The following is a 14,721-nucleotide window of genomic DNA, read 5'->3' on the forward strand; positions in this document are numbered from 1 at the left end:
GGGCCTTTTTAGCGAAAAACTCCCTTGCTGTACTGTTTATGATGGCATGACAATTTACAGTTTTGAAGCATGTATTTTTATACCTAGGCATACGTGCCCACTGAGTGCTTTTGTACTCAGCCCTGCATATGTTTTCTAAATGTGCAGGTTGAGCTGATGTGATGATGGTGCTGCAATGAGCCGAGTCTCCAGGGTTGTTAATAAATAGTTAACCTGTCTAGAATATGTCTTCATACATATGTCTAGCTACTTTCCGCTGCAAGATGTTGTTGATGTTATAGTATGTTATGTCATACTTTGAGTCTTAAGAGAATGGTTTCATACGATGTATAACTTGATTAATGATATTAATTAAGTTTTATGCTGTCTTTCATAGATTGTTTTCAATTGAGTATTAATGAATAAAAATGACGAGTTTTATTAAGATGAGTAAGTTTTACGGCTATAAATGACGCCCCTTTTCTTCCCCTTCTTCTTTAACCCCATCCCTAGTCGTGGATCACTCGGCCTAACTATCCCTAGTTAGGGCGGGCTGTGACAGTTTAATATGCTTTCAATCTACTTGATGTTGAATTAATTGAATTGCAAACAATTATCTATTATATTAAGTGATTGTTAAAAAAATTCATGAAAATAAAGTGTACGGAATGCTCAAAGAAATTTGCTTCGGGGACTCCCGCCTCCGAACCCCCATGTAAATGTCTTCAGACGCCGTAAATCAACAAATTCAGCCCCCCTAACCTCAAATCCAGGATCCGCCCCCTTCTCATTTGTCATATTGGCATCATTTTACGCCCTTATGACGACATTCAGTGCGTCATCAAACACCACGACAAATTCACAACAAATTAATGACGTAGAATGATGTCGTTAATTAATTTTATTTTCTATACAAATTAATAAGTGATTGGGCGTATTTATACGCATTTATTTGGGGGATTTTGGTATGTTTTCTGTGTTTAATTCGTATTAAATATCATCTTTAGGATATGATTCTGGTCTTATATGAATTCTGATGGTATTTGATAGGTTTTGGAGAAAATGATTGATTTTTAGAGGAGTTTTGAAGTCGTAAGCTGTGAAGAACGAAAGCTGTCGCGTTGTGTGCTGGACGGTGTGCCCATTCTGCCTGGGCGTGGTTTGATTGTTGGAATGGCGAAAATAATTGAGAGATATTGAGCTACCTTTGACTTGTTTTGTGGGCTATGCAGCGCCACTTTTTGGTTTAAGTTAATTTGATTAGGTTTGTTTTTATGCTAGTGGGCTTTCACGCCACTTTAGTTTTAATAGAGCCGATCACCTACCCACCGTGGGCAAGAATAACGTGCCCACCACTGATGTGGCAATTGTAATTAGAGTAAGATAATTTTAATTAGAGTAAGATTTATTGATTCTCCTTCCTAATTAACATTGCCACATCAGTGGTGGGCACGTTATTCTTGCCCACGGTGGGTAGGTGATCGGTTCTGTTAGTTTTATAATAGGTTAGATTAGTTTTGTTTATTTAATTAAGGCCCATGCTTTTGCGCCAATTTTAGTTATTAGTGTTAGATTAGGTTAGATATTATTTTCCTTAGCTTTATATATAATAGTGATATATACGCATTAGTATCAACACATATCAGACGCCAACTTTGGGAGTAGAAGTCTGGACGTGAATTTTTGGAGCTTTTCAATTTCAAGTTTTATTCCTTCATCTTTCCTTTGCAATTAATTATTTATTTTGTTTGATTTATTTTATTTATGCGTTTTAGCTAATTTCTTTTATTCCAGCAACGATTAGGGAAGCACTAGCAAGATTATTCTGTGAGATCTAATTTGTTCTTATACTTTATTTTATGCTTGTATCTGTGATTCTCCGTGTTTATCGATATTAATTATTTTAATTCATTAGGTAGTGCGCAATATTTAGTGGGTTAGAATTAATTATACAGCCAATTAAATCGGCCATCCGTAATTGTGGTTTAGATTTGATTAGTGGTAAATTGACACATCAGGGTCAAGGGAAAAACAGTCTTAATTCAATAATCCTGCGTCAGAGTTTATTGGTTTTGAATCGGGTTTCTCTAGTAATTAATGATGTCGGCTCATTAAACCTATAGAGCGTCTTTTACGGTTGTCAGTCGATTAGGGTAGTAATTAGTGAAGCGTCTTCCTGATTACCGAATAATTAAGGAGAAATAAGATCACGTCAGAAGCGTCTTCGGTGGTTATAACTGGTTTGCTTGCATGAATTAAAGTTATATTTGCATCAATGATCAGAATAATTAAGCTAGGGTGGACTTAATTGATTGCTGGAATTCTTTATTAATTGTTAGAATTTTCTATTTAATATTTAGGATTAGAACCTTTGCAATTCTTTTGGGTTTTATTTATTTATTTCTATTTTAGTATTTTCATATTTTCCCCATCAATTTTTTTTGTTGAGTTACTTTGCAGGTTGAATTTTAGGAAAATTCTCACCGATCCCTTGGGAGACGATTTTGCTTGCTACTGTCTGCGCAGTGTGGGCATACCGGCTGACTGCCGGATATTTTTGGTGTAAAACGACGCACCAATAAGCTGTCGTTGGCACGTTGTTGTGAAAAGCACTAAATCCCTATTTCACACTCAATTCCTGTCCATTAGCAACATTTATTACCATCGTTTCATCCCGATTTCACACTCGTTCCAACTACCTCATGTTAAGGCATTAGGGGTTCATCGTGCTTGACTCAAATATAATATTTAGGGATAAATAAATTATTTGCGACATGAAGTCTCATGGTCATTGGACTTAATCATTTTTCCATTCATAAATCTTGGTTGAGAACATTCATTTCTCCATGAATTTTGGTAAGATTTTTGTTTGCAACATGTCTATATATCCGCACTCAATCAAAATCCATGCTTCCTAGTCATGAGAAAAGTTTTAGAATTTTTTTTTTTATCAGAAAAAATTGTGTTACTCAACAAAAGGTACCAGAGATACCTTGATACAAGCCAGGAAAAAAAGAAAGCCACTCGGCAGAAAGCCGAGCAAGGCAGCATGAAGAAGATCAGAACATCAGCAAACATTACAACAAGCAACACCAAAACACCCCTGAGACCCTCCAAAAAAGGGATGAAAAGAAGAATTCCATCGACACAAAAATGTGTAAGAAAAACCTCAATTCATGACATTACCGATCAATCCCTCTTCGCACCAAACCTGAAGACTGAAGTCCTTAGTAATTCCGAAGGCCTTGTTCCATTATGTCGCGAGAGTTCCAGATTTGACCTTCGAATCTGCAACAATTCCTCTTCCTCCACAACAACCAGATAGTGCACACCTAAAGAGAAGTCAACAGTTTAATGACGCTCTTTCCACCGTGAAAATTCGTTGTCGAGAGAAGGTGTGCCCTGACCTCATTTGGTTTGACGGTACTGATCCCGTTCCAAGATTGCAAATCATTCCAAACCTCCTCCGTTTTAGAATATTTGATATTGGAGTTTTTAAATTTATGTGATACATACTATTTCCTTTGTTTAAATTTATTGGATTAGAGTTTGATCATCTCTTATGTTGTTCCATAATTTTTTATCAAGAATTTTATTTTTAATAAATGGGGCAACATCGAAAAAGATATAAATTCTCTTAAAATCTATATCTCTGGGGCTGATAGGTTCTGATCGAGAAACATATACAAATATATTCTTAGATAAAGGGGTGATAGGTGCATAGATAAAGGCAAGGCGCAAATTGTCAGCAAATAAAGCCCACATAGGTGTTAGGGAATAGGGTTGTCTGATTGTCTCAATTGGTGGCCTGGTCCCGGGTCTAACCCACGCACCTTATTTATTTTGGGTGATTCTATTCATAGCCCCATTTTACTTTTCATAGCCTCCTATTTAAAATAGTAGTAATAAATAAATATTAGTATAAATTTATAATTATACCCTATAATTCCTAAATTGTATATTTACTAATTTCAATTTTTGGCGAAATATTATAAAGAATCCCAATTTGATTTGATTTTCTTCTATGTTGCAAAGCAGTTTTATTAAGAATTTCTTGGCCAAAGCACGAGTGGATTTGGGATGAGAGTTTCTAATTTGGTAGCGGAATCATTTTTGGCAAGAGATTTTGTCGACTCATTCATTTTCAAAAACTAGTTCAATCGATCGAAATTGATAGTCTCTTGCTTTCTTTGTTATCTTTTTCTAATCCATTTTTATGAAAATTCTGAATGTAATTTATGGTTCTGTGAACTGTATCATTGAACAGTGAGCGATGATCAATTGTCGACGTGGGTATTGCTGCTTAATTTTTTTTATTCAATTTTATCTATTAATTCGTGTGGGTGTGATTCTTGTTAATTTAGGTATTCAATTTTTCCGTGAAGATTTTTTAGAAAGAATTTGAGTGAGCCATGCTTATTTTCTAATTTTATTATCAAGAAGGCGTAAAGAGGATTTCTGGTGAGCCCCAATAGCTTATGTCGCTGATACATCATTTGTGGAAATCATTGTATATAAATAAAACCTTCACTGACGAATCACCAAAAACTTGCACTACAAATTGAAACTCGAAATTCATCTATTGCGTTCGCATTCTGCAAGTTTTTTGTTAGGAGGCTATGAAGAATAGCCACATAGGGTATAACTGTAAATTTATATATATATATATATATATATATATATATATATATAATATATAGGGGCCACTCCAATGAGACCCTCTAATTTTAGTGAGATCTAGGGCACGATCTGGTGCGTTTATTTTATCAATCATATGGCTGATATTGTATTTGGAGGGTGATTTTTTTTCGCAGGGTTCGAATCCTGGAGGGAGCAGAATATTTTAAATTTTGTTATTCATTAGTATATAGTGCATTGTTCATCAGTATATACGACATTGTTCATTAGTATATATGTCTTATTCATTACGAATTTTTTAAATTTTATTTTTCATCATTATATACATCTTGTTCATTAGATCTACGTTTTGTTCATTAGTATTATATGTTTTATTCATTGTACTCATGTTACACGAAAAATAGGGGGTCTCACTGGAGCGCGCCCCTATATATATATATATATATATTTAAATAGAAGGCTATGAGGAGTAAAATGAGGGCTATGGATATAATCACCCATTTATTTTATGTTTATAATGGAGTACTTATTAGGGACAGAAACAGGAGTAGCAAAGTAGTGCAAACTGAAATCTTACTTTATATAAAACTAAAAATGTGTAATTAAAATGAAAGACAAGGTTAAATTCATAATTTATATTTTTACAATTAAATAAATATAATCTCAAAATTAGATACTTATGTAACTAAAAATTCGCCAAACACCTAATGTCAAATTTGAATCTCCATATTGAATCTTTTTTATCTCTCTTTTTTTTTCTGTCTTTGCATAGACTTTTTTAATTACTACTATAATTTTATTCTAAATAAAATATTAATATGAACCTTAAATAAAAATAACAATAAAAAAGAGTTTAAATTAATACATGATATATAAAAGATAAAATTAAAAAAAAATAAGTTACAATGGTTTAAAGTTTTAACATGTTTAATTAAATAACGGCATATATTTTACTATTAAAACTCGCGTTATTCACGATGTAATATTTTTTTGTCAATTACATCATGTACTTAAATATCCGAGTAATGGTTATTCGAATATAATATAAATTATTTAAATATCGTATAAAAATTTTAAATACAGATGCAAACTATATTATTTTAGATATTTACTCCTAAATAAGGAAAAAAAAAATTTAGAGGAATAAGGAAAAGAAAATATTGTTGTGGCACAATACATAAATAATTTTCCCCTCACCAAAAAAAGAAAACATTTATAAAATAAAAGAAACAAAAAATTCAATGAATATGAAGGAAAAGGAAAATTGAATTAGCATCTCGTTTAGATTCCAATGGCGAAGCCCAAATAGGAAATAGCAATAGCATACAACAGAGACAGGAGAAAGAAATCAGCCTTTCGGAGTTGTCAAGAGTCTTAACCCTTTCGACATTTCCGAAGCTTCTTTGCCTATTCATATTTTGGTCTCCCTTTTCCTTCTTTTTAATTACTACTTATTAGAAAGATCAGTTGCTGTTCAACCGATTGAAAAACACACGCCCGACGTAATTTGTTCAACACAAATTCCAAGCCAAAGTTGATACTATAATGTCTGCACTCTCTTCACCAAATCACTGCTGCTCCTCCTCCTCATCTCTTCATTCCTCTATTGGGTTTCATCAGATTCACAAAAACATCCCTTTCTCTGTGATTCCTCACAAGATTTTTGGTTCAAAAAATGTTTCTTTCCGATCCAAATGCAGCCCTTTGCCTGATGTCCTTCTCATGCAAGATGGTCAGCTCTTGTTTTCTTCTATTTAATTCAATTATAACGTTCTTGTACTGAATGCTTTATGTGCTTGTTGAATTGTTGCTGCTGATGAACCGAAGTTCTAATTTGGGATATTTTGGTATCATCTTTATTGTATTATCTCTGGAAATGGAAAAGACTGTATGCCCAATTCTGTGAAATTTGAGATTTGTTTCTCTTGCTGCTGCTTGTGTTGTGTACATCATATGACAATGATCACATTTCCCTATTTTTCTAGTTAAATTGGTTTTCTTCATTGTGAATTTAAATGTTTAATACTCACATTTTTACAGTCATATCTAAATTTTTGAACTGTCTAGGTGCTTTGGCAACAAAATTGGTTGCCACCAATGAAGGTCCTCCTCTTCCGAAGGAATTGAAGGAGGGCTTGTTGACAGTTAATCCTCCAGAAGAAGATGAAAACCCGATTGATTCGGATGCCAAGGATGCTAATTCGACTGTCAGTATTACCATTGTAGGGGCCTCTGGGGACCTTGCCAAGAAGAAGATATTTCCTGCTCTTTTTGCACTTTACTATGAGGATTGTCTTCCTGAGGTTTGCCTAATATCAATGCCATTGTGTTGAGCATTTGCTTGTACCTACTTTTAGAGAGTGTTTACTTTTGAAGAGTAACCTAGATGGATAAAAGTAGTATAGGCTAATCTATTGTTTACTAAGATGGATTGGAACTTTCGAATATCCAAAGGCCCTGTGATAACTTCTACAATTTGAGCTAATTTGCTTTGATTCATGAAGATGAAAATACTCAATCATGTATATTATCAATCTTGAATAGTAAACACCCCCTTAGATGCAAATGAATTCCTGAGTGGATGATTGAAATATGAGAATTTTGGTTCACAAGGCATGTGGTGCTTATTTACATCTAATTTGATCCGTTTTCTGATTGATTTCAGCACTTCACTATCTTTGGCTATGCCCGTAGTAAGATGACTGATGCAGAATTGAGAAATATGGTTAGCAAGACGCTTACTTGCAGGATCGACAAGAGGTAATTGCTGCTCGCCTGCTAATAATTTCTCCACATTTTTGTCAACAATGGATAGGATTAGTGCCCTTGAAATTATCCTTATTCATGTTTTCTTTAGGGAAAATTGTGGTGAAAAGATGGAACAGTTCCTTAAGAGATGTTTCTACCACTCTGGTAACTATGACTCTGAGGAAAATTTTGCAGAGCTTGATCGGAAGCTCAAGGAGCATGAGGTAGTACACTGAATATATTTTGAAATTTTGTGCTAATATTAATTTATGAATTGGAAGTTTTGAATAGATTTGTGCTTATTATGGTTGTTCTGGCCCAATTTTTGTTGTGGATGCTGGTTGTGTCTTTCTGGTTTATGTGTTTAGATGATTGTTCATAGAACAATGTTGTTTTCTCCTTTCTGTATATGTTTCCGGCTTCATATACGTGTATACTTTACATTAATTTGCAACTATCCTTTACACTGAGACTTTAATGATAAATAAGGAAATCGTAAACGAGGTCAAATCATATTGTTGTTGTTCTATTGGGGTGCTTGTTGGTGTTTCCATGAGAAACCTTTTTGTTAGAGTTCTTATTTTATTTTGAAATCATAATATGGAACCTCCATTTGAGATAGGACAGTATTGTTGAGGTTGAAGAACATGTCCTTGTCATTAATATTGTGATGATTGGTTTCTGTAGGCTGGAAGGATTTCGAATCGACTCTTTTACTTATCAATTCCACCAAACATATTCGTAGATGCTGTAAAATATGCAAGTCTTTCCGCTTCTTCAGTTAATGGATGGACCAGAGTCATTGTTGAGAAACCTTTTGGCCGAGACTCTGAATCCTCTGCTGCTTTGACTAGATCTCTCAAGCAGTACTTAGAGGAGGAACAAATATTCAGGTAATTTACGTTGTTGAATAGATTGCATAGTAATTATATACAAGTTGCCAGTGTTTGATGTGTGATTTTCTTTGTCTTGGTATACACTTGTAGGATAGATCATTATCTCGGAAAGGAGCTAGTCGAGAACCTTTCTGTCCTGCGCTTCTCCAACCTTATTTTCGAGCCCTTATGGTCAAGAAAGTATATAAGGAATGTTCAGCTGATATTCTCAGAGGACTTTGGCACCGAAGGAAGAGGAGGGTAAATATGAATTGTCGATTTGGCACCGAAGAACTCTCTGAACTTTTGCTCATTAGAGTGTATTCTGTGTTTATTTCAGTTACTTTGATCATTATGGAATCATCAGAGATATAATGCAGAACCATCTCCTCCAAATACTAGCCCTATTCGCCATGGAGACGCCAGTGAGCTTGGATGCCGAAGATATCAGGAACGAAAAGGTATTTCCTCTCTTATATTTTAAATGTGTGTTTTGTCCGAAGATTCTTAACTAATTTTTTATCAATAGGTTAAAGTTTTGCGCTCCATGAGGCCTATACGTGTAGATGATGTTGTTGTAGGACAATACAAGAGTCACACGAGAGGAGGACAGTCTTTCCCCGGTTATACAGACGACAAAACAGTGCCCAAGGATAGTTTAACCCCAACCTTTGCAGCTGCAGCGCTTTTCATAGATAATGCTCGATGGGATGGAGTACCTTTCCTAATGAAGGCTGGGAAAGCTTTACAAGATAAGAGGTTAGAGAAGTTCACATAAAGACACTATATGGAATTATTATCATCTTTTCTAAACCAACTTTTTTCATTATATATTTTACATTTTTCGCCTCTCAGGACTGAGATACGAGTCCAGTTTAGACGTGTTCCTGGCAATTTATACAATCGGAACTTTGGCACTGATCTTGACCGGGCAACAAATGAGCTTGTAATCCGCGTTCAGCCCGATGAAGCTATTTATCTGAAGATCAATAACAAGGTCCCGGGTTTGGGAATGAAATTGGACAGAAGTAATCTTAATCTTCTGTATAAAGCAAGGTATATACAATAATCATCCAATTCATCTCTTGCAAATATCTTTGCAACCCTTGAAAAGATCCCGTTAATTGTGCCGAAATGCATTTGGAGTTTGGTCTCTCTCGTATGATGAAATCCGCATTTGGTGGTGATTCGAAATTCTTGACTAGCATTGATGCATAGTTGTTGTGATTGATAGGTACTCCAAGGAGATACCAGATGCGTATGAGAGGCTCGTTCTAGATGCCATTGAAGGCGAAAGGAGACTCTTCATCAGGAGTGACGAACTAGATGCTGCTTGGTTGCTCTTCTCACCTGTGCTGAACGAGATCGAGGAAAAGAAGGTGATCCCGGAGTACTATCCGTATGGAAGTCGAGGCCCAGTTGGGGCGCATTACCTTGCAGCCAGGTACAACGTTAAATGGGGTGATATGGGTGTTGATGAATGAAATCTTTATCATTTTTTCCTAGCTTACAACTGTGGAATTCTTCATTTATTTATCTTTTTGAGTTTACTATTCACACCTTTTCTTGATTAGATGATGCTGAATTATTGTGAGTTAAAAGAAAAATCAGCCTCAATGTTTCCATTTTTTCTCGGTGCTCTACTAGTATTTGATTTTCTTTTATTTTACTTCATGGACAAGAAATATAGTATGTAAAATCAAACGATTTTCTCATTTGATTGTTAGTACAAGGCACATTGCGTGGTCATAACTTCTAACGAGTTAGAGACCACATGGTTTCTGTCGACTATAGTCTGTCAGTCCGTATTTAATACTTGAATTTGCAAGGAAAAATAAATGAAATTTAAGTAATATAAATATTATATACTTCTTATATCTACATTATATCTTTTTAACTGGAGTGGATACGAATTTGAAGAAGAATAAGTTGTTCATTTGGTGAATGGATGAGGGGACAAATTAAAAATAATACTAATAATAATGATAGTTGAGGTTATTTCTAAAAATGATGGTTCATAAGTGGCAATGTGTGTAAATATGTGGAAATTACAAGGATGATAGTTAGTGGAGTTATTTTCAAAACTAAAGTAAGAAGATGTTTCGTGAACAGACGAAAATGAAAAATTAGTAAAATGTGTTGTGGACGATCAGAGGGATTCTATAGAAGATGATCAGATGCATTATTAATAACGATATTGGCATATCTCATATATACATAAATCGATTTCTTTGACACGAAATCCTGATATTGATATTTATTATCTTCAAAAGTCAATGAAATTGCGTCACATAAGCTCTAGACTCATAATCACGCATTCTTCTTTGTGAAAGTAACCCAAAGTTTAAGTAAAGTTCAACATTTGATTCAAAAACAAGGCAAAAACCCTCTACATCAATATTATAAATTTCAAAGCTCAATTAAATTCAATCCGCAAAGAAGGCAAATGTCTTCTGAATTATCCTTATAAGCTCAAAGCTCAACTTAAACCCAACAATTGATTCAGAAACAAGACGAAGGTCTTTTGTATCAGCGTTATAAAGTTTGAAGCTCAAGTTAAGTCCAACGTTTAATTAAAAAATGAGGCGAAGACCCTCCGCATCAACGTTATAAAGCTCGAAGATCAAGTTCAAGAAAACCGAATACAAATTTCTCCCACAAATCTCAAGGACTACTCAAAAGTCATCCAAAAATCAACTTAAAGAGAAGAACCAGATGATTAAATAGAGATAACAACAAGCAAACATACATTTAATCTATAAAGATTGAAATATGACAGAGCCGATGTAGATCCCCATGTCAATAGTGTACAATTATCATTAAAATAATCGTTAATATATAAGTAAAAAAAAAAAACATTATTTCAAAGGGGTTTTCTAAAGATAACCATTCTATATATTCTTTTTTTTGGATATATTACATAAGTAAATAAAAAAATTTAAAGACTGTGCGACAAAAAATTCAAACCCTCTTAAGTATTAACCTTCTACCACTAGGTCAACACACGTTGCCATTCCATATTTATATTTAGTAAAGGAGGTTATATGCATAGTTCTTTACGGAATATGAATCCTCTCTCGTCGGTATGAATAAATATTTCCGTTTCTGAATGATGCACACTTGTAACGGTTTTGCATGATTTTACATGCGTCTCATCTGATTGGAATAAATAAAGAAAAATTGTACGTAGACTTTTGGTTTCTTAGATAAAAGAAAAAAAAAATAGACTTATTATTCAACCATCACCAATATTTCATATTTTAAATGCAATATATATTATCATATCAGCCTTGACCAACACAACCTGTCAGAATAATTTTTATTCTATCAAATCAATTATCGAGTCCTGTTTTAATCAGCTCATCTGGTACAATTTTTTAAAATACGTACTAAAATACCCATCATTCAGATAATTTATTATAAATTAATTATGTATCGTAAATACTTCATTGACTACTGTTTGATAACACATACTAGTAGTAATATAATCAAATATGAAATGAGGCATAATTTTGTGATACATGATGACCTAGGCTATAGTAATGAGCTCAAACCCGTACTTGGGAATTCAAGAATAATCTATATTTATAGTTTAAAATATGGGGTTTGGTGGGAAGTAAATGTAATTTATTAAACCCTACAATTAGGTTTCTCATAGCTAGGCTTCATTCATTGCCGACCTTCGCTCACCTAATTTTCCTTAGCGCAAGACAAGACTTAACAATTTCATTTCACATTTACTCTTACGTGTAACATCGCACATCGTGATCTTTTTCAAGTTTTTTTTGTTAGATAAACAAATACTTATTAATTTTAGATATTGTGTCACAGTAAATTCAAATTTGATTTCGGACATTAGTCACATTATTATTATGTCAACATACGTACATTAATTTTCATAACACAATTTTTTTGAAGATTTCATAATTAATTATTGTCAATTAATGCACAAATTTTAGCATATTTTGTAATTTAACACAATTTTTGAAACATTAAAATGATATCACTATTTTTAAATTTGTCACGGAAATAAACATTCTTAAAATTTTCTAGTCAACCACTCATTGGTACCTCGCCTTAGAGCATCCACATCAGATCTCTCAAAATTTTACTCCTAAACTCTTAAAGTCTTCCCTAAATTATTTTTAACCCCTATTTTACAATTGCACACAGCAGCTCTCCTATTTTTCATTATCTATTTTATAAATTTAGGATTAGATTTAAGGGGTGTAAATTTAGGATTAAATTTGAGGGGGTGTAAATTTTTTTGTGGGCCCAACTTAATATAGGTGATCTGTTAGATGATCATTTTATCTCACTTTTTATTATTTTAGCTCAAATTTAAAGTTATGATTACTTTTGAGAGATTTGTGGATGTTCTCGCGCCACCAAAATGCAAATGTGCAGTTTCGGTATTTTGAATCGATCAATATTATGCTTAACATGTTAACTCCTTAATGATCGAAAAAATTTACAATAAAAATATGATGATATATTATCATAATTTTTCAAAAGTTATGTTAAAATCACGAGATCATATGCGAATTTGGATTTCACTGATTCATGTTTAGGTCCACATCCCATCAAATTCTAGTAGTTGTTCTATCAGATTAAATCCAAAAAACATCTTTTTAATCCTCGTAATTAAGAACTATACTCATCATTATCGTTCGATATTTCGACTAACTTTAAATATTTTCTAGAATTTTAAAGAGCCAAAAGAAAAGTCAATATTGTTGTCTCCATTTGTCATGTGTGTGCTTTCAACCTTTCACATTCCAAATTTGAAGATGATAAAGTTTGATGCAGATATTGCGACAATATCAAAGCATTGATGGGGATAAGTTGTACGAAAGAAGAAAAATAATTACTCCATATAGGAGTAATTTTTATAAATTTGTGAGATGAAAAGATTCTATAAAATTCATGAATATTCTTTAGTGCAAATATCGATGATGATACTTTTAAACACAAAAATAATACTAGCGTCTAAACTATTACTTAAATAATTAAAATATCAATTTTCATTTAAGAATACTGACGCACATCGGTAGAGCTATCAAAATCGATCTGGCCCGATGGGCCAGCCCGGCTCGCCTGGATTTAAGGTTGAGCTGGGCTTGAAAAAAATGAAGCTAAAAAAAAAAAATCGGGCCTAAAAAGTTGATTTAGTGTGTTCTACGTTTATTTATATATACATAAAAATTTTAAAATGTATACATTAAAATTGATGTATTTTCCTAAAAGGGTTAATTGTAGTTTATGGCCCGAATTTTTGAGTCATTTGTAAATATGGCCCGAACTTTAAAAAATACAAAAAAAATAGCCTGAACTTTAAATTCATTTGTAAAAATGACCCGAACTTTAAAAATACAGAAAAATGGCCTGAACTTTGTAGTCATTTGTAAAAATGACCTGAACTTTAAAGTCATTTGTAAAAATGATATGAACTTTAAAAAATACAAAAAATGACATGAACTTTGAAATCATTTGTAAAAATAGCCAAACTTTAAAGTCATTTGTATAACACGAATTTAAAAAAAAATACAAAGATAATTTGAATTTTGAAAATTTGTAAAAATGGTCTGAACTTTAAAAAAATACAAAAAATAATTTGAATTATGAAGATTTGTAAAAATGACCTGAATTTTAAAAAATATAAAATGGCTCGATCTTAATAAAATCTAAAATGACCTGAAAAGTATGTGAAAATTTTCTGTCTGTGCGTAATATGAATTTTATGTACTCGAAGTCGTGTTGTCAATAATATTTTACGAGAAAAAAATTATTTGTACGAGATTAAAATTCTTATGATAAGAGAATTAATTATCATACTTTATTATAAATATTCCAAGTGAATTTATAATTTCATATAATTTTCACGTCAATGTCGGACTTTCCACGTTGTCATAATTCGATTCCGAAAGTGTAAGTTCGTGCCATTTTTATACATTTGATAAAAATTGAGTCATTTTTTGTATTAATAAAGTTCGTGCCACTTTTACAAATGACTTCAAAGTTCATGCCATTTTTTTGTATTTTTTAAAGTTAATGTCATTTTTACAAATGACTCCAAAGTTCACGCCATTTTAACAAATGATTTCAAAGTTCAGGCTATTTTTTTGTATTTTTCAAAGTTCAAGCCATTTTTGTAAATGATTTCAAAGTTTAGGCTATTTGTTTATATTTTAAAAAGCTTGGGCCATATTTACAAATGACTCCAAAGTTCGGGTTATAAACTACAATTAACCCTTTCTAAAATAACGGCAGAAGAAAAATAAGAAAAGTGAAAAGGTAATTGATTTAGCAATGTACTAAAAATCAAGAAAATCAAAACTGATATACATAACTTTGTATATTTAGCTATGTACTGGAAATTAATTTGTTCGTCGAAAATCGAGAATATGGAGTCCAAAATTTTCAGTGCATGAATTTGTGATGCTTTGATTGTGTTAGTTTTTTTCTTTTTTTTCTTCTATCT

At 32.7% G+C, this 14,721-nt stretch overlaps 1 protein-coding gene across 2 annotated transcripts; it reads left to right on the forward strand.

Moving 5' to 3' along the window:
- The first annotated feature begins 5,860 nt into the window (after window positions 1-5,860).
- LOC130995659 (glucose-6-phosphate 1-dehydrogenase, chloroplastic-like) lies at window positions 5,861-9,992 on the forward strand. Of its 2 annotated transcripts, none has more exons than XM_057921028.1 (10): window positions 5,861-6,349; window positions 6,685-6,920; window positions 7,283-7,377; window positions 7,475-7,589; window positions 8,053-8,258; window positions 8,352-8,501; window positions 8,581-8,701; window positions 8,770-8,999; window positions 9,096-9,296; window positions 9,475-9,992. In XM_057921028.1, the coding sequence occupies exons 1-10, from the start codon at window positions 6,163-6,165 to the stop codon at window positions 9,722-9,724; spliced, it is 1,791 nt and encodes a 596-aa protein (XP_057777011.1). In that variant the 5' UTR covers window positions 5,861-6,162; the 3' UTR covers window positions 9,725-9,992. The 2 variants fall into 2 exon arrangements, with proteins under 2 accessions (XP_057777011.1, XP_057777009.1); XM_057921026.1 differs by having other exon boundaries at window positions 5,908-6,349; window positions 6,658-6,920.
- Window positions 9,993-14,721: the final 4,729 nt, after the last annotated feature.

This window comes from Salvia miltiorrhiza, chromosome 7 (assembly GCF_028751815.1).
Source record: "Salvia miltiorrhiza cultivar Shanhuang (shh) chromosome 7, IMPLAD_Smil_shh, whole genome shotgun sequence".
NCBI classification, from domain to species: Eukaryota; Viridiplantae; Streptophyta; class Magnoliopsida; order Lamiales; family Lamiaceae; genus Salvia; species Salvia miltiorrhiza.